The sequence below is a fragment of the Mus pahari genome, chromosome 11 (assembly GCF_900095145.1).
Source record: "Mus pahari chromosome 11, PAHARI_EIJ_v1.1, whole genome shotgun sequence".
Classification (NCBI taxonomy): domain Eukaryota; kingdom Metazoa; phylum Chordata; class Mammalia; order Rodentia; family Muridae; genus Mus; species Mus pahari.
The window spans coordinates 27,492,588-27,510,950 of NC_034600.1; the positions used below are offsets into that span (position 1 = coordinate 27,492,588).

The 18,363-nt window shown below is 40.9% G+C and overlaps 1 protein-coding gene across 2 annotated transcripts in view; it reads left to right on the plus strand.

The window, feature by feature from the left end:
• The first annotated feature begins 265 nt into the window (after positions 1-265).
• The window catches only part of Poc5 (POC5 centriolar protein), a 27,492-nt gene continuing 9,394 nt past the window's right edge, over positions 266-18,363 (plus strand). The window contains exons 1-11 of one of the 2 annotated variants that reach the window (XM_021208537.1): positions 266-462; positions 2,133-2,288; positions 3,535-3,622; positions 5,872-5,989; positions 7,128-7,205; positions 8,239-8,429; positions 10,355-10,531; positions 12,431-12,535; positions 13,281-13,460; positions 14,596-14,749; positions 16,119-16,396. In XM_021208537.1, coding sequence (XP_021064196.1) covers positions 3,545-3,622; positions 5,872-5,989; positions 7,128-7,205; positions 8,239-8,429; positions 10,355-10,531; positions 12,431-12,535; positions 13,281-13,460; positions 14,596-14,749; positions 16,119-16,396 — 1,359 coding nt within the window. In that variant the 5' untranslated portion in view covers positions 266-462; positions 2,133-2,288; positions 3,535-3,544. The remainder of the gene's footprint in view (positions 463-2,132; positions 2,289-3,534; positions 3,623-5,871; positions 5,990-7,127; positions 7,206-8,238; positions 8,430-10,354; positions 10,532-12,430; positions 12,536-13,280; positions 13,461-14,595; positions 14,750-16,118; positions 16,397-18,363) is intronic. The other variant, XM_029544130.1, reaches the window with a different exon arrangement.

Below are 18,363 nucleotides of genomic sequence, written 5' to 3' on the forward strand. Positions count from 1 at the left end.
GCAGCACTCAGCTTGCGTAGATTTGCGAGGATAACTAAATTTGTCTGCAGTGCCGCCCCGTAGTAGTCCTCAGCCACAGAGCAGCACCGAGCATGCGCTCCGTACCGGGACCTTAGGGCGGGCCTCTGCCTGTAAATCTCCGACTTCCGGCTTCTCCCGCGGAGATCCCTTGGGCTCCGCCCACTTATCACGGACCAATCGAATGTAAGATTGCTGGAGCTGTGGACCAATGCTTAGGGCTGTCTTTCATCGGGGCCCTCAGTTTGAAACTGTCAAGTGGCTGCTAGGGAGCCGCTGTGCTTGCTGTGGTTGCGGCGACGGCCACGCCGGCTGTCGCGACGAGTCGGGAGCCGGGGTTTGGCCGAGACGGTGGATCCCGGTGGCGGCGCCCAGGATATCGGTTCCTCCCTGTCAGGGTTGGGAGCATCGTCCCTGGAGGTGTCCACAAGTGATGCGAACTAAGTAGGTCCTGTTCTTTAGGACGTGGGGACATAGCCAAACAGAACGTTGTTTTTTTTATTAAGAAAGAATTAGATTTAAATGGACTGGAGGATGGTGGAAGAAAACTTGGAAGGGCCTGGCCCTCGCCCTCTCTTTGCGTGCAGTTAGGACGGGAGAAGTCACCTTGCGCCAGCTACACGTTGGTTCGTTCTCGGCCTCTTAGAGGTTGCATTTGAATTCCCGGAGTCCGCTTTTCAGTTAAGTTGTACCTGTAGCAAAGAGAATCATTCAGTGTGTCTTGTGGTGTCAGCTTAGGTTAAAAAATGCAGAGAATGTAGTGCAATGGTGCCTGTCACCCACTAAAGCATCATTCTTCTGAACCCAGAAGCTGGAGAAATGCTACTGTTTTCGTCTCTCACCGTTAATTCTTATGCCTGTTTGCAAAGAGCGGGGTAAATGGCAGATAACGTATTTTCCAAAAGTCCGATCGTTTTCTGACCGCAATATGTATTTAAGAAACAATGTTGACGTCTAATCACACCAGCTCATTTGATACTAAAATAATCCACAATTCCCAACTCTGGTTGCCTACCAGGACTGCAAACAAGCCATAAGGGAAGATGTAATTAAAATTAAAAAGGATCAAATTACCACAGTGGTTGATTTGAGACTAGTGAAGTGTTCATTCCTCGATGCAGATCCATGCCTATTTTATCTTTCCGGCATGGCTTAATGAAAGACAGTCACAGCTCAGACTGTTTACTTATCCTCTGGAACCATACAAATGCTGAAGAAAAGAGAAATTAATTCCCTTTGCACAATCTGGCTGCAACCTGGCTTTCTATTCTGTGGTTTTCCCTGCATCTCTCCCTTCTTCTTCAGTGTCTTTATCTCAATTGTTTTCTTAGCAAACTATAATTGAGGCCTACTCCAGGAGCAGCTGGAACTGTTGGCAGCTTTCTGATCTGCATGCTGGGGGCCTTCCTTACCCCCTTTTGGCCAGTGACCCTCATACTGCTCTGCACACAATTCTGGTGTTCTGGCTGCCTCCCGTCTTTTTCCTGACTCTTCACAGTTCCTTAAAAGCTAGCAGTTTTAGGTTCCTCTTCTCACAGCAGTCCTCTGTTAGGATTATGAACTCCTTTGAAATCATGTTTAAATCTAAAAATCCTTCTAGAAAATACATATGTTTATATTCTAAAAGTGCATGCGGTTGTGTTTGGTCAGCAGGATAACAATTCTTTACCACGGTGGGTGATTCCATTCATCCCCATTTCTTTCCTATTCCCCCAAGAGGTCAGTGCCTCCTCAGTCTAAATCCCCAGCCTATGCTTGTAATACAGGCAAGGCACATCCTAGCCATTGTGAATTCCAGTGCTTGGAGCTGGAAACTGAGTAGCTAATGTAGTCACATAACCGCTATCCTTCTGTAACCACAGTCAGCAGATTGATTCCCAGATCCTGCAGATGCCTACATACAGATACTCAAGAGACCTATATAAAATGGTATAGTAGCCTATGATGTATACCATCCTTCACACTTTAAATTATGTCCAGTTTACATATAACCCTAATACAGTATGAATGCTAGGTAAGTTGTTATTGCACAGAATTGTCTAGGGGATGGCGATAAGAAAAGTCTGTGCATGGTCAAGACCAATGTGATTTTAAGAAATACTTTTGGCCCACAGATGAGTAAATCCATAGACAAGGAGCTGAGGGGTACTGAAGGCTGACTACTGTGTGCCCACAGCTGTACCCGGTGCTCCAGAGGCAACCTCATGCCGATAAAGCTGGCACTGAGCTCGCTGACCTTCCAGTCCCATTGTGCCACAGTCCTTGCTTCGGTGAGTAGTAGTATGTTTCATCTAGTTCCTTTGGACACAAATCTGGGCACGTCAGTCGTCCCCTTGGATGTTTTAAGTGGTCATTGGTCATGAGCCCGCATTGTCACCACCTTAGCACAACTGCCTCAGAGCCACACCCCAGAGCCCTTGCCAAGGCTGCATTCTGGTTTAAGGACCTCATTTGTCTCCTAGGTTAATACTGAAAAGAACCTTTACTGCTTGGATTCCTACAGCTGGCTCCCGATTGAACTCTATAGTTTTAGAATCCCAATCTGCCCTAAAGCTGTCAGAGTAATATTTCTTTTTTAAAATATCATTTTTTTTAAAAGGCAGTGTTTGGAGATGTAGCTCTGCAGTAAAGGTCTGGTCCTGACTTGCATGGCTGTGTGTGCATTCAATCCTCACCATTGCCAATATAAATAAATAAAAAACAAAGTTGGTCACATCCATTGTTTCAGACATTTAATGTCTTATGTAAAGATTCAGCCTTTTAATATGAAAGGTCATAATTATAATTATGCCTTCTTATTTGATTTGTAGTCAGATTAACCAAGCACCCTAATTCTTTTTCATGTATATGCCATGCCTCTGTGTCTTGGCTTACACAGCTCTCTCTTTATCTTGAGTCTGTCTCTCAGGATGGACCTTCTGTCTTTCAGGTCTCAGTACTGGGGCCATGTTGTCTGACTTACTGGTGTTCAGATAGTTTGAATAGTTATTATTTGCCTTTTAACTTGCACACCTCCATTTTAAATAGTTTTCTTTAGTTAAGACATTTAATGATTTCTCTGTGTATGTCTCAGTATGTTGTAATGTATGAACTTAATTTTCTTAAAGTAATATTCCCCAAATGTAAGCATCTCAGGAAGGGAATTTATTCAAACTCTTAGGCTGTCTTACGTCAGTATGTCACAGGAAAGAATTTGGTCTCTGGGATGTCACCTAAGGCTGAAGAATGGTGACCACATGCTCTTTCCTGAGAGACTCTGCAAGAAATGGTTCTAGAGCATTTTTCTTCAGTCTTTTGTGTATTTAGCACATTTCTTTCAGGGTATTATAGAAACACAAATGTTTGAAGTAAGCCCCTTCTGTGACCCTATGATTTTTGCTGAATATGTCAAGTGGGTGATTTCTTTTAAATGACACAAAAAATACGTGCAAGTTAAAGTGCTGTTGCCCTTCATGATTTGAAAGCTTTGGTGTAAGTATTAGGAGAGAACTAAAGTTAGCTTCTGCTGTTTTACAGTGTTTGCAGAATGTCATCTGATGACGACAAGGGTTCACTTCACGTTGCTCACAGTGACTCTGACCGTTCTGTCTCCACAGACCTTCAGGTAGGAAGACATCTAAAGTTATTGTGACTTTAAAACTTAGAAACCCTGTGTAATGGTGCATGCCTCTAATCCCAGGCAGAGGCAGAGAGAGCTCTAGTTTAAGGCCAGCAGGGTCCACATAGAGAGTTCCAGGACAGTCAGGGCTACATATAGAGAGACCACACTCCCCAAAAAATTAAACAAAGTATTAATTTGTGACAAAACCAGAAGTACATTTTTCATTTACTTATTCCCTTCCCAGTGAAGTGTTTGTGTTTACAACATTATCAACTCTCAGCTAATTTGGGGAGTATATTGATTTAAGTTTTCAGAAAATAGGCATGAACTGTTCAAAAGCATTTTCTGCAAAGGCTTTAGCACAGTGAAAAATAAAATTCAGAATTTCGGAACATTTTGTGAAATGTTCTCATTTAACTGCCTCTGCCAAATGCTTTCATTCTTAATGAAAAGTAACAGAATGTCAGCCATCTGAGATTCTTGGGTCCAAGGCTCTCTAATGCTCTGTGCAGTAAGGTTCTTGTTATGGCCACTACATTTGCCATAATCTACATTTGGCATAACTACTGCATTGGCATAATCTGCCACCTTGAGCATGGGCAGTGACTGACGAGTTAGGAGAAATGCTTGGGTAAGAGTGTGTTATTTACATGAGATCCTGAAATCCCACAGGCCATGCTTTCTAACTGTCAGCTGCAGGGCTGTGGAAGAAGTAGATGACCATTTGCCCTGGTCCAACCCTGGGCCTTATTCATTTACATAAAAAAGGAGAAATGGGTGCTCATAGTCAGTTAGCAAGGCTACTGCAGGAGACTTGGAATTCCGTACATTATTTTATTAGGATCAACTCCCATCTAGGTTTACACAGACCTATGAATACCTTGTATCTTATCCCAGTATATCCTGTCAAGTTAAGGTTGCCCTTTTTCTTAATAAATGAAAATTTTGGATTTTCCTTTATTTTAACAACCAGATATGATTTAGGAAAAATTTTAATTTAAGATATATTAACCTTTTTAAAGAATTATAATTTCTTTTGTCAATATAAAAATTAAACATTATGATATGCTACATAAATTTTTTCCTGATACAGACTTTTACTTTGTATCTTCACCCAGGCTAGCTTCAAACCCCTGATCCTCTTCTCACCACTGCTCAGTGCTACAACTACATAGATGCTTGCGTTCACACCTGCTACACTTCCTAAATACCAGGGGACAGGTTAGGGCATCACTAACGAAGAGGAGTTGACTATAGCCTTATGAAAAGGGTTCTGGTGTTAAAGTTTTGTCATCTGACTCTCTTCTGTCACTATATGGGTGTTTGTTTCTCTTCTTCCATGTCATTAATATATACCGCATAAAAAAATTGTATTTCTTTCACCCAATGGTTAATGTGTGTGTGTGTGTGTGTGTGTGTGTGTGTGTGTGTGTGAAACAGAATCCAAGTTGAAACTCAAACCACCTCTCATTGAAATTTCAATTTTCAAACAGAATAGTACAAACTCCTTTTACAAGCAATTTTACTTAAAATTCAATGCTAAACAGAGCTGCAATCATACATATTTATTTTTAAATGCAAATCCATGGCGTTTTCTTCTAACAACAGCAGCAAAAGTAAGCCAGCTGCCTTGGTGAGTGTGAGCTTGAAACCAGGGATGTCAAATGCTTGTGTAGTTGCAGGAGCTCAGCCATCCAGATTGCTTCTGTTGAGTTACATAATAGCATGGAGATCCTGGTGCCTTGTGTGGTGGTGCATACCTGTGATGCCAGTAACTCGGCAGGAAGATGAAGGATTAATAGCAACCTGGGCTACATAGCAAGTCCCAGTCTGGGAATATAGAGAAATCCTGTTGAGAAAAGGAGGGTGGGGTTTTGGGGAAATAGAAAGAGTGAAAAGGCAAAACAGAGAGAAAGAGAGAAAATATTAACTGAGTCTCAATTTAAGTTCTTAAAAGTGATAGTTTTAAATAGCATGTCTTGTCTCATCTTTAGTTAAATTGATATAGAATGTAAGAAAGAAGAGATAGAAAAGAAGTATTATTGAATCACCAACATTTCCTCTTTAAACTTTTAATTATAAATGTCAAAGTCATGCGAGAGCACTCAAAGGACTCAAGCTAAGCAAAAGAGCTAAGCTTTTCTGTATTGTGGTGAGTACATGATTAAGTAGATTTCTTATCACAACAAAGTGGACGTTTGAAAGCAACGTTATAGCTGCTGTAATGCATTGCTGTTCTTGGCTTCTCGTAGGAGGAGTATGAAGAACTGCTTCGCTATGCTGTTGTGAATCCAAATGTTGAATCCAGTGCTTCACAGCCATCTCACCTTAAAGGAGAAGTGGCACCGGATAGATTCCCTACGCTAGCTGGTATGCTTCACCACCCGGTTACATACAGTTGTCAAGATACCACTTAAGGTCCTGAGTCTGCTGGTGATGCTGGCTTGACTCTGGAAATGCCCCTTACCATCAATGGGTTCTTCTCGGTCCATGGTGTAAAGCAGTATAATGTGGGGCCTGCCTTATGTTTTACTGTCATTCCTGGCTCTTTTGACAGCTGGATTTTTATTTAAACTGCAGTTGACTTTTAACTTTATGAAAAGTAATAAAATCAGAGCAACACAGTATCTCTTTACCCAGGTTCTAGAAATTCCGTACTCAAATCCTCAAGCTTACATGGCAAGCACTTTGCCTACTGACTTCTCTTCCCAGCCCTTGCCTGTTTATATTTATCAGTCTGCAGCACTTTAGTTTGCTCAGTAGGAATTGGACATTAAGGTACTCAATGTAGAGCCTGGCAGTGGTGGTGCACGCCTTTAATCATAGGATAGATAAATATGCACGTATATTATAGATATAGAGCTACCATAGGACCCAGCTGTCCTCCCTAGACACACACTCAGGGACACGAGAGCTGGCATAAAATACGTGTACGTCCATGTTTATTGCAGCATAGAGTCAGTCTAATCGCCCTACAGAGGATGAGTGGTCAGTCATCAGTGGAATCATCAACCTAAGCAAAGCAACCCAGGCTCAGAAAGACAGAGAGTGCATGTGTTTCCACATGTGTGGAATGTGGATTTTTTTTTTTTAATGTTCTTAAGACATAAAAGTAGAAGGGGTACTATTTACATGGAAAAGGACCCAGAGGTACAGGGGAAACAGAATAAGAAAGGGTTAGTATGTTATCTGCATACATGAATATGTCACAAGGAAGCCATTGTACACATAGTACATACACACGTTTTCTTTTAAGTAGTTTAATTTTAAATCTTTGGGGGGGGGGGGTCTGAACAAATGGCTCAACAGTTAAGAGCACTGACTGCTCTTCCAGAGGTCCTGAGTTCAATTCCCAGCAACCACATGGAGGCTCACAACCACCTGTAATAAGATCTGATGCCCTCTTCTGGTGTGTCTGAAGATAGCTACAGTGTACTCACATACATTAAATAAATAAAATCTTTAAAAAACAAAAAACAAAAAAAACAACTTTTTTTTTTTTGGACAGGAAATAACCCTTTAAGAGACACTGAACTGGAAGTGGGAAAAGGATCTGATTTAAATATTTCAAGCCATTCAAAATCAGGTAGGATGACTTTTCCTTAGTTTTTTTTTTCATTAATTACAGTATATTAGCAAGAATAACTCACCATATTACTTAACCAGACTTTTAAAATGCTATTGTTGCTAACTTAAGTGATAATATTAAAAACAATTCACAACATTCCAAAATGATGCAGCTAAGTTAGTAATTACAGCGCATGACATCCTTTACAATGCCGTTAGAAAGAAGATAGTCTTAATAAAGATTTAGTGAGATATTAGTTAGTTCAGCCAATTAATACGTCCTTCAAAAGCTATGTACTGCTCCCCAACATTCAGGCGTATGTATCTACCAATTTAATGATCTATGTCATATACTTATAGTGATAAAATGCGTAATGATATAATGATCTATGTCATATATTTAAAGTGATAAAATGTTCATTTTTAGCTTGAATTTATTCTAAAGTAAATCATTGATACTGACTATAACATAAAAGTAATGTATTCTTTTTACAGTTAGGAAGCAATGGCAGAGATGACTGATGGAAATAAGGCTGCTAACTAGTCTAGACTGTTGCGGCCGTGTTGAGTCAGAGATGTGCAGAGAGAGGCTGGTGGGGAAGAGGAGACTTTGAAGCTCACTAGAACCAGCTTCAAGCTTTTTACTTTACATGGTATAAATGTAAACAATAGCAATGGGATACTTTCCTTGCCCTACAGTGTGGCATTATTAATGCGAATGTGACTGTGGCTGATCACACTCAGTTCGGGCTTGTCCAGGATATATGACACATCTGTGTTTGCCATAGGAGTTGTTTGTGAAAGATGGAAGGGGTGTAGAAGGCATCCCATGCCTGTCAACCCTCAGTCAATGACAGCACTAATATCCAAAATGCCCATGCTGAAGTATATATACCTCAAGAGTAATTTCTCTGTTTTTTTTTTTTTCTTGGCTTCCAGAGTTGACAGAGATCTTATACATTACTTTTGACATAATCTTTTGACATTACTCTGCCAGTTAGATGACTTCCATCTGACCTGACGGCTGTTTGATTGCTCTGCTTTTCTTGTAGGCTCACCCAGGAAGCCATCTCATCCAGTCATGGACTTTTTCAGCTCACGTGTTTTAGGTGACTCTTCCTCACCAGCCTCTCTTTCTACTCGGACAGATGCCCATGAAATAATTGGGGGGGAACATCTTGTCTCTGATGAAAATTTTCAGAAATTGGAGAATATACTTGACATCTGGAGTTCAGGTCTTAAGGTATTACAGTTCTTAGTTGCAGTATGCTTTATATTCTGACACTTGAGCCTAGTCTCTCTTTGTTTGCTTGCCTTTTACTTCCTTCCTTCCTTCCTTCCTTCCTTCCTTTCTTTCTTAATGTTTTCTAGTAAATAAAAACCTAAACAACAACAACCCAAAAAAACCCTAAACCTTTGGGTTCCTGGGATGATCAATCTTAGAATCTTGAATGCATATATGAGCTGCCTCAGTGTCTTGTTAAACTGTGGCTTGGTACTCAGTATGTTTTAGTAGGGCCTACAATTACATATTTGCTACACACTTAGGTAATATTACAGGTTTCTTAACCATACTTAAGAGTTGTAAGATTTACAGAGTTGCTAGGATACTGTATGTCCCACCACATTTTCATCTGTTTTAAAGAGCATCCTGATAACCTACAGCAGTGACTGCCATTGCCGCAGTCTCTTTAGAGCCTAGTGAGGACATAGGGGCTTAGGAGGGTCGCACACCTGGAATCCCAGTTGTCTGGGAAGCTGGGATGGGAGGACCTTTTATGTATAAAAATATGTACTTTACTGATATATATTAATTTTATAGCAGCCACATATATGTCTGATTAATCTGTAAAACTATTTTTGGTTGGTGATGTTAATACCTGCCAATAATCAGCATTACAGAAATGTCACTATTAAAACACAGTATCAAAAAGTGATTTTTGCTAATATTTTTAATGGAATAGGCTGGAGAGGTGGTTCTGTGGCTAACAGCAAGAATGCTGTTGCAGAGGACTGGGGTTCCGTTCCCAGCACCGTGTCAGTGCGCCACAGCCTCTGGTCTTGTGGGCACCTGCTCTCATGTTCATATACCCAGAGACTTACACATCATTAAAATCAAATTTAATTAAAGTAATATGATTTAACTATTCTAAAAACTGAGAAAATGAACTTTTCCAAAGCACGTAGTTATACATTTATATCCATGGAAAATTGCAATCATATGAATTCTGTGACACGGTTTCCTGTTATTTGAAACTATAACTCTGAAAATACTCTGGTAGCAGTTTCTACCATCCTCCCCTGGGCTTCACGCTATTTGTGAAAGAGTGGAATATCAGTGTGATAATAGTGGAAACTATTGCAGGATTGTGCAGCGGGCCGTTAACCTCGTCTACGCTGAGTTAACCATGTGTGTGATTGAAGGGTTTTGCTGTTTCTAGGTGATCAGTGATTGCTTGTCCTTTTACTCACACCAGGCAACAGCACTAAAGGGCTTAGCACTTTGTTGTAAGACAACCATTGCAATAACTTGTTTTGGAGGAAACTTCAGTTTCATGGTTTCAAATTCCCCTCTAAATCTTCCAGTCATCAGCCTCAGCTTAGCCCATATTACTCTATTTCTCCACCTGCTCCATTTTTATTTGAATTTCTTTTGAGATTTTTTTTTTTTAATTTTACATGTAGGGATGTTTAGCCTCGGTGTATGAAAGTGCATCACATGCTTTCAGTGCCCAGGAGGCCAGAAGAGGGTATGAGATCTCTTAGGGCTAGCAGTGTAGATGCTAGCCACCATTTGAGTGTTAGGGATTGCACCCAGGTCCTCTAGAAGAGCGGTTCTCTTAACCGCTGAGCTGTCTCTGCAGAACCACCTCATGTGTTTTAGTATGGACATTTAAGTCTGTGGCTACACAAAGGAATTTTGTGATTTCATACAAAGTAACATAAAATGGGGAAAAAAACTAAGTCCCCTGGTATAGCGAATGAGCCGAGAAGAACCACAGCTGTTGCTGTAAGACAACCACTGCAAACATCATTTATTAGTTGTGTGGTGGTTCTTTTAATAGCCCTTGTGTTGACCTGATCCTTTTAATGTTTCTCATTTTCAGTTTAACTTAAAAAGTTGTTTGAAAGAACAAATTACTTATTTTCGCTACGTCTTCTTTTCAGACGAACGTTTTATCTGAGGTAAGTAAGTGGAGACTGAACTTTATTGACTGGCACCGAATGGAGATGAAAAAAGAGAAGGAAAAGCATGCGGTGACTGTGAAGCAGCTGTCAAACCAGATCGCTGACCTGAAGGAGCTGCAGAAAACCTTTGAGATCTCCATCGGGAGAAAGGATGAGGTCCTCTTTTCTATGCCTCCCCTTGAGTGAGACTCAGCAGAGGTCCCAGTGGAAATACAGTTCTGACAGCTAATGATTATCTGCTCCTATAAGACAGAGAGAGAAACTCCTCGCGCACAGCCCCAGGTTTATTCCTAGTAGACACGAGTGTAGTAGGGGTTTGGTTTACCTTGCCCTCACGCTCTGGCATTTCCTGATGCTTTAAGAGCCCACTCAAAGTAGACATAGTAGGTTTTTCTTCCAGATTATTTTTGTAACTGTCTTAACATCAAGGAGCCAGCATTACCTACATTCTTAACCATCCTTGTGGATGACAGTAAGCATTTCAAATCCTACCAGTTCAAACTGATTTGAGGTTTTGTGCCTCAGACTTTAAGCACATCTCACACCTTAAGAAAAATGCGGGCAGTGAATCTGTACCCTGCTGACTCCCGTCTGACGGTGGATGAGGGTGTGCTAGATTGCACATAAGGCCTCAGGAAGCACCAGTGTGCCAGTGTTTAATGAATCAGATAAAAGGTTTGTTATTGCTTGATTTTTTTGAGATAGAGTCTCACTGTGTAGCCTAGACTGACTGGCCTCTAACTTAGTGTGTATGTAGCCCAGGCTAACCTCTAAGCAGGAAGTCCTCCTGATAGTCTCCCAACCTCTGGGATTACAGACATAATCCACGCAGGCAAGATGGCGTTTTTTCCAGTGTACATTGTTCATGCTCTTTACTGGTGTAGTATGAAATCAAACATTTTGTGTAGTTTGTTTTATTTAAAACTGTCATTTTTTCTATTATCTTCAAAAGTGTTCTAATTTCATACCAAATGAGTATGCTTATGTTATACTTACAAAAATGAATAAACTAAGTAGCCATATATACCATCCACCTTAAGATAAAGAATGCAACAGACAATGTAGAATGCCCTTTTCTATTTTGAAAAAGCAAACAAGGCTGCATGGTATGTATGCCTGTAATCTTTGTAAATAAGAGATAGAGGTAAGAAGATTCACAGGTTCGAGGCCAGCTGGGAACACAGCAAGACTCCTGTCTGACAGGGAAGCAGCAAAGTAGCACCAAGTGCCCTGTAGTGCACGTGGTTCCCTGGGCTCTGTCAGGGCACCTCGTTTCAGGTGCACGTCACACTCACTCGGGTCTTTGAAAGAAAGAATTGTCTTACGAATTAAGTGCTTTTTTGAGGATAGTAATAATGTCACTCAAGAAAAATCATTAAAACAGAACTACAGCTCTTATAAATTTGTTCATACCATAGAATAATTAGATACTGAGAAACTTCTATATCCAAGGTAGTAACAAGGACTAGAAAAACATTCCAAACCATGCTCCTTTCACAAGTCAAATAAGTAAAAAGTTTCTCTATATGTAACAAAACTTTTAAGTTTTGTTATCAAGCACAGTTATCTTCCTGAGTTAAATGTTAATAAGTATCTTAATTTTCATGCATGTAAACTTTATTGGGGAGTAACAAGATAAACACACAGTGAAGATTTCCTTCCCTTTTCCCCATCATTCATTGATTCTTATCACATTCACATGGGAAACAAGGTCTTTGTCATAACAGTCTGTGCTGAGCATGGTAGCATGTGCCTTCAAGCCCAGCACTCAGGACTCTGAGGTAGGAGGAGGATCTCAAGTTCCAGTCCAGCCTAAGCTACATAGTGAGACAGTGTTTCAGAGATTGGGGGAGGGGGGAATTGATGAATAGATACCTATAATTATTCTCTATAACGTTTTGACATGAGAAAATCACTTTCTGAATATGAATAAACTGAGCTGCCAGGCACCATCAAGCTCAAGAGAGACTAAAACATCTAAGGCTATGTGCCCTTTCCACAAGTCAGTTGCTGCTGTCATAGTACTACACTCACTGGGTTAATTACTGCTTACAGGTGATTTCCAACTTGTCTCGTGCCATAGGCAAGCAAAAGGAAAGGATAGAGTTAATGAAAAGCTTCTTCCGCTGGAGAATTGGCCATGTCAAATCTAGACAGGAAGTAAGTATGAGAAAGACAACTGCTGTCACATGTCAGACTCTCGGGTGACATACAAGAACGCTTGTCAAACTCAAAGATTTGTTTGCTAGTGAGTCAGTATAAATTAGGTCATATTGTTCTCTGGTTTCAAAGGAATTTGATTTTAGTGCGGTTTATAAAAATATCTCTCAGATTATATTGACTTGGGACATACATATTATGACAGAAAAGCCTTTTGCTTCTTCATAGTAGTTTAATAAGGATTGTACCTAACTTATAAAAGCCCTGGTAATGAAACTCTTTGTCAAACTTGACATTGGAAGCAGTTATTTGGAAAAAAAAATTTATATCTTAAACAGGTCATTTGCTTCCTATGTTATTTCTACTTCTGACATATCTAATTAAGGACAGCAGCGTGTATGTGCAGTCTCGGCTACGCAGGGAGTATACACTGAGCCCAGTGTAGGAGCCCAGCCTGAGCAACGAAGCAAGAGGCTGGCTCAAAAAGAAGTGCTGGTGATAGTAAGTGCCTAAGCATAGCCTCCTCCTAGACAAGCACTACCTATTGACACATGAAGTGACACCGGTGTGGTTGTTAGTGTAGTGCCTCCTGTAGGCAGACATTTGTGCAACCTACTTTTAGTAAGGGGTCAACCTCTCCTCTAGCCCAGCGTCTAGCAGAGCCAGTGGACTTCCCACCATGTGATTTTGTTACACTGCCCTGGGGAATGGTTCTGAGATTGTTCTGCATGTTGTTTTTGTTCAGATTTATGAAGGTAAACTGGCTGACCAGTACTTTCAGAGAACTTTGCTGAAAAAAGTCTGGAAGGGCTGGCGCTCTGTGGTACAGAGGCAGTGGAAAGATGTGGTGGAACGTGCGTGCCAAGCAAGGGCTGAAGAAGTATGTGTGCAGATCTCCAATGATTATGAAGCCAAACTTGCTATGGTAAGCTACTTTTTAAGATTTCTACTTTGCACACTGAAATGTATAAACTCACTATTAGCTTGACTGACTTTTAGTGTTTATATATAGCCAAGAACAAAAATTTAGAGATTTTTATCTTTATTTTAAATAAACCATACTCCTATATAAGTTTGATATAACATAAAAGTATGTAAATTGAATTATTTTTCTCTGTTTTCAATAATAAAACTATCATTGTTTCCATAGGGAATCACTTAGATCATGAAGGGAGGGAAAAATAGACATTTGGAGTACAAAGGCCTCTTGAAGTTATATTAAAAGGAAAAAACATTCTTATAATACAAATAATATTGAAATAATTTTGGAGAGCTAGAGAGATGTCTCAGTTAACAAACTGCTTACCTTATGAGCATGAGAACCCAGTTCAATTCTCAGAGTCTAGTTTTTTACAAAGCTGGGTTCAGTGTTGCACTCTTGTAAGCCCAGCACTAGAGAGGCAGAGACAGGAGGCTCCTGGCAGTGAGAAGCCTGACTCATAAAACAGAGTGGACAGACAGTAGCAGAAGAAAACACCTGAGGTTGACCTCTGACCTCCACATGCACAAACATATGCACACGTGCATCCACACAAACATGTACAAACATATACAAAATGAATAAATTGTATAATATATATATAATTTCTGCCAGTCAGTGGCATACAGAAAAGATTTGGTCTTTCTATGTTTAACCTATGGGAAAGTGTTACCAAAATTCACTATGTACTTTAAATTTTGAAAATAGCATTGACTTTTCCAAAATTCTGTTAATTTTACTAGAATTTTAGTTAGTTTTTTCCTCTCAAAGGAATGTGACTTGTATAAATATATCTTATTAAATGTCCTATATAAATGGTGTGTAGTTTTTAAAAGCGTGGCATTTTTGCTGGGCATTGTAGCACATACCTATAATCTGAGCACTTGGGAAGCAGAGAGGACAATCTTAAGGTCTACACAGCAGGCAGAGGCCAGCCTGAGCCACATAGTGCCCTGTCTCAAAAAACTTAATAAATAAGTAGATAGCTAGCAAAGTCTAACTTTGGTAATTTTTGACAATAATCATCTCTCTTGTGTTTCATTCCCCCCAATGCACACATGTACTTTTTATAATTCTTCAGTTATCTGGAGCTTTGGAAAATGCAAAGGCCGAGATTCAAAAAATGCAGCAGGAAAAAGACCATTTTGAAGACTCCATGAAGAAAGCGTTCATGCGGGGAGTGTGTGCATTAAATCTGGAGGCCATGACCATATTTCAGAACAAAAATGAGGCAGGTGAGTGACTCATGGAAGGTTCTCTGCTTAGTTCCAAAAGGAATTTGAGGGGCTATCAGTGACTGACTGGTTGGGTCTGTACTGCTAAGACTGTGCAATGGTGTGTCTTGTCCTTACGCCCTCCCATTTGTGGCTTTATAGGTCATACTCAGCTCGAAAGAGTTACCCTACTCATTGTTCTTGTGCTTTAGAGCTGATGGTAGCTCTTGACACTTGGTTCAGTTAGTAGTAAAAAAGTGAGAAAGGCGTAAAGAGAGAAGTGTCAGTAAACTTAACAGCTACCTGTGACTAGAAACTTCATGAATGAGGCCACCTCAGCAAGAGCCGCTCACCTGCCTGTTTATACCTGACCTTTTCACCGTTTTAAGTCATGGATATGCAAGGTGGCTTTTTGCCAAAAACGTGTTAAACCTGTGGTGGGGACAGTGTTTTGTATGTGTATAGTTTTCAAATTATAAGAGGTGTTTTATGTGGAGTAGCTGCTATCACCAGTTGGAAGGATCTTGGAACTGTAAGTATTGTTAAACTTTAACAAGGGAACAATTACTGTGCATAATATGCAGATAGCAGCCAGGCATCTGATAGAGTCTTGAAATGCAATGTCTCCCTCAGTATCTAGAACATCACACAGCGTTTTCAAACTCAGATGGTCCAAGGGAAACTAGCAGAATTAAAACTCGGGGGGGGGGGGCATCAGAAAATAGGTGAAGCTCCTTGTCCTACCTTTTGGAAGTTGACTGCATCCACTCCCTAGATCAGGGAGGAGGTCCCTTTGTGAGAGCGCATCCCTGCAGTTAGTTAAGCAGGCAGGTGGTTTTGTTCATAATTTGTGTCTTCATGGAGGAACTCATTTCTTTGACTTATAACTTGCTAATGTCATGAATGAAAACAACCTGGTTTTGTCAAAATGGAAGTAATGAATGGATAGGGAGGATATTGACATGAGAAAAATGGATGCAAAGCTCTAATTGGAGGCCATATTTGAGGATGGCTGTGTAAAGCAGGAAGAGCTGGGTAGGCCCTCTCACCTGGGTGACCACATACACTCCTGCAGAAGGTATGTTTCCACGGCAGTGCACTATACACTAGCTGGGTTCCAGTGGAGCACTCTTGAGTCTTACCTTTACATAAGGAAGAACATTCGTTAGCTTTCCCATGGGGAAGCTTTCGCCTCCTCTAAAGTCAATAGTGGTTGATACTGACATCAACCAGTTAATGATACTGATGCTATTAAGTGAACAGTGAACCTCCAAGATGACCAGTATCTGCATTTTCATTAGAACTACGTTTAGCCATTAGTCTTTTCCTTGTTTGGAGGGTAGTAGTCTTAGTTTGCGTTGCTGTTAATTGATAGATTTGTGATTTATAGGGATAGACTTCACAAATAATAAAAAGGAAGAGAGTGGCCCTGGTGGTCCAGGAAGAGAACCTTCTGCTCACTTGGATATGTCATCATCCACGATGCCGTCAGCAGGTCCCTCACAGCTGCTGCCCTCTGGAACATTAGCAGCAGGAGTATCCAGTGCCACTGCCTTTCCCTCCGCTGCTTCCCTGACCTCGGCCGGCGCTACATCCGCCTCTTCTGGTCACGTTCCCATCTCTATTCTTAGTGCAGGATCCGCAGCTACTCCTGCCCCAGAGGAAGCGGTCAGTACGGTTTGGGCATGCGGGTCGTGTTGGTGGGCTTGGGCTTTGTATTCCTTGTTTGCTCGTTTTGTGTATGTGGTACCAGTCAAGCCCTCATCTCCCCAGTGCCGTGAGTGGAATACAGAGGGGAAAGTCAGTGTGAGACAGCCAACCCTCAGAAAAGTACTCAAAGCAAAGTGACCAAAACATTGATGTGTAGTGGAAACTAATCTAAAAACACTGTTACAGAAGTGATTTTCATTTTGTATTTTTAAAACTAGTCAGGAAAATTAGGTTTTGTTTGGGAAACAGACTTATCACTCACTAGCAATTGCATCTCTGTTAGGTGTTAATTTTAGCCCACAGTTAAATAAGGGGAGGAAAAGCTTAGGGAGGAGGGTCGAACAGGGCTGGAGAGTATGTGTGAAACTGTATATTTGAGGTAGTTAATGAAGCTGTTGACAGAGCCCATCATGGCTGTGACTGAGAGAGAACAGAGTACCGGCAGCCATCCACAAACTTGTCTGACTCAACTCTGCAGCCTCCTCTCTGCCCAGTGCTGCTCTCACACAAAGGCACGTGATGTCCTGAAGCTCCTGAGACAACTGTCTTCCTCCTCTCCATCGTTCTAGCCAGTGATTAACAGAAAAGATGGCAGGAGGGATTTTAGAGCTCTCTCGCTCTCTTTCTCTCTCACTTTATGATGGAGAGGGCTCAGAGACTGAGACACACAGACTCATTCACCCCAGGCTGGCAGCTTTGCAACCGTTTTCTGCATCAGCCTCCCTAGTGCCGAGGTTACAGGTGTGAACAGCAGCTTTCAGCTTTGCTGTACATCTTAAACCTGGCAGGTCATGACTAGGCACTGCACTCTGGAGAGCGCTCCATAAGGGACAAGAACAGAGCTGGCCAGACAATTGGTTAGAGCAGTCTTCTAGCTCTCTTGAATTTCCTTTTAGAGCTACTAATTTTAGAGAAAAATATGCTGAGATCTGCTGCTTGTCGTGTTTGCTCTTGCCTGAAGTTAAAGTACATAGCACATGCGCATATAGTAAAAGAAATCTCAATGTGTGGAGGAGTTTTAACTCAGAAATAAGACTAAAATTCAACCCTGACATATGTTCAGCTGTGTTTATTTTCCAGGATTATACATTCTAAAGTGCAATCCTATGTAGATTATCTCATTTAAATAAACACAGTAGGAGTTTATTTAAATTTCTGACTTGCCATTCATGTTTCATATCCAGATAACATACGTAAAGCTAGACTTTTTAGAATCTCCTTAAACCAGGACTACCTCAGAGTCTGCATTTACACCTGACCCTGTGGGCACATGAGTGAGCTTGCTCACTGTCCTAATGTCACTCACAGATGATTCTGAAGGTTTCAAAACATGAAAAACATAGTATTGTGTAGACAGCCTTTCCCATTTGTGCCCACACACGCACACACTGCACCCACACATAACTCCAGTTGTGGTATCTGTGGGCATCAGACTTTGTGTCAGTCTTTGTTCATATTTGTGTATGTGGTACTAATGACCTAAGCCAGCCAAGCTTTCGTCTCCCAGCACGGTCAGTGGACTTGGAGAAGATGGAGAAAAAAGTCAGTATGAACACAGTCAGAGCTTCTAAGACCTCACAGCAAGCACGGGGCTGCACCAGGCTGCACCAGGTCCTTAGCTTCCAGTTTAGTGGTTGGTTGGTTGGTTTGTTAGTTTGTTTTGGCTTTGGGGGTTCTGTTTTATTTGGTTTGAATTTTTTATTTTGTTTTGTTTTGGTGTTTAGTTGGTTGGCTGGTTTGGTTTTTCAAGACAAGATTTCTCTGTGCAACCCTGGTTGTCCTGGAATGAGCTCTGTTGACCAGGCTGGTTCCTGAGTATGTGCACAAGTGGGTCTCTGGTTCTTCTGCCTTCTCTTGGGCTCTTTTCCTTCTGTTTATTTGTTTTGTTTAACTCTAATGTGTTAGGTTTTGTTTTTTTTTTTTTT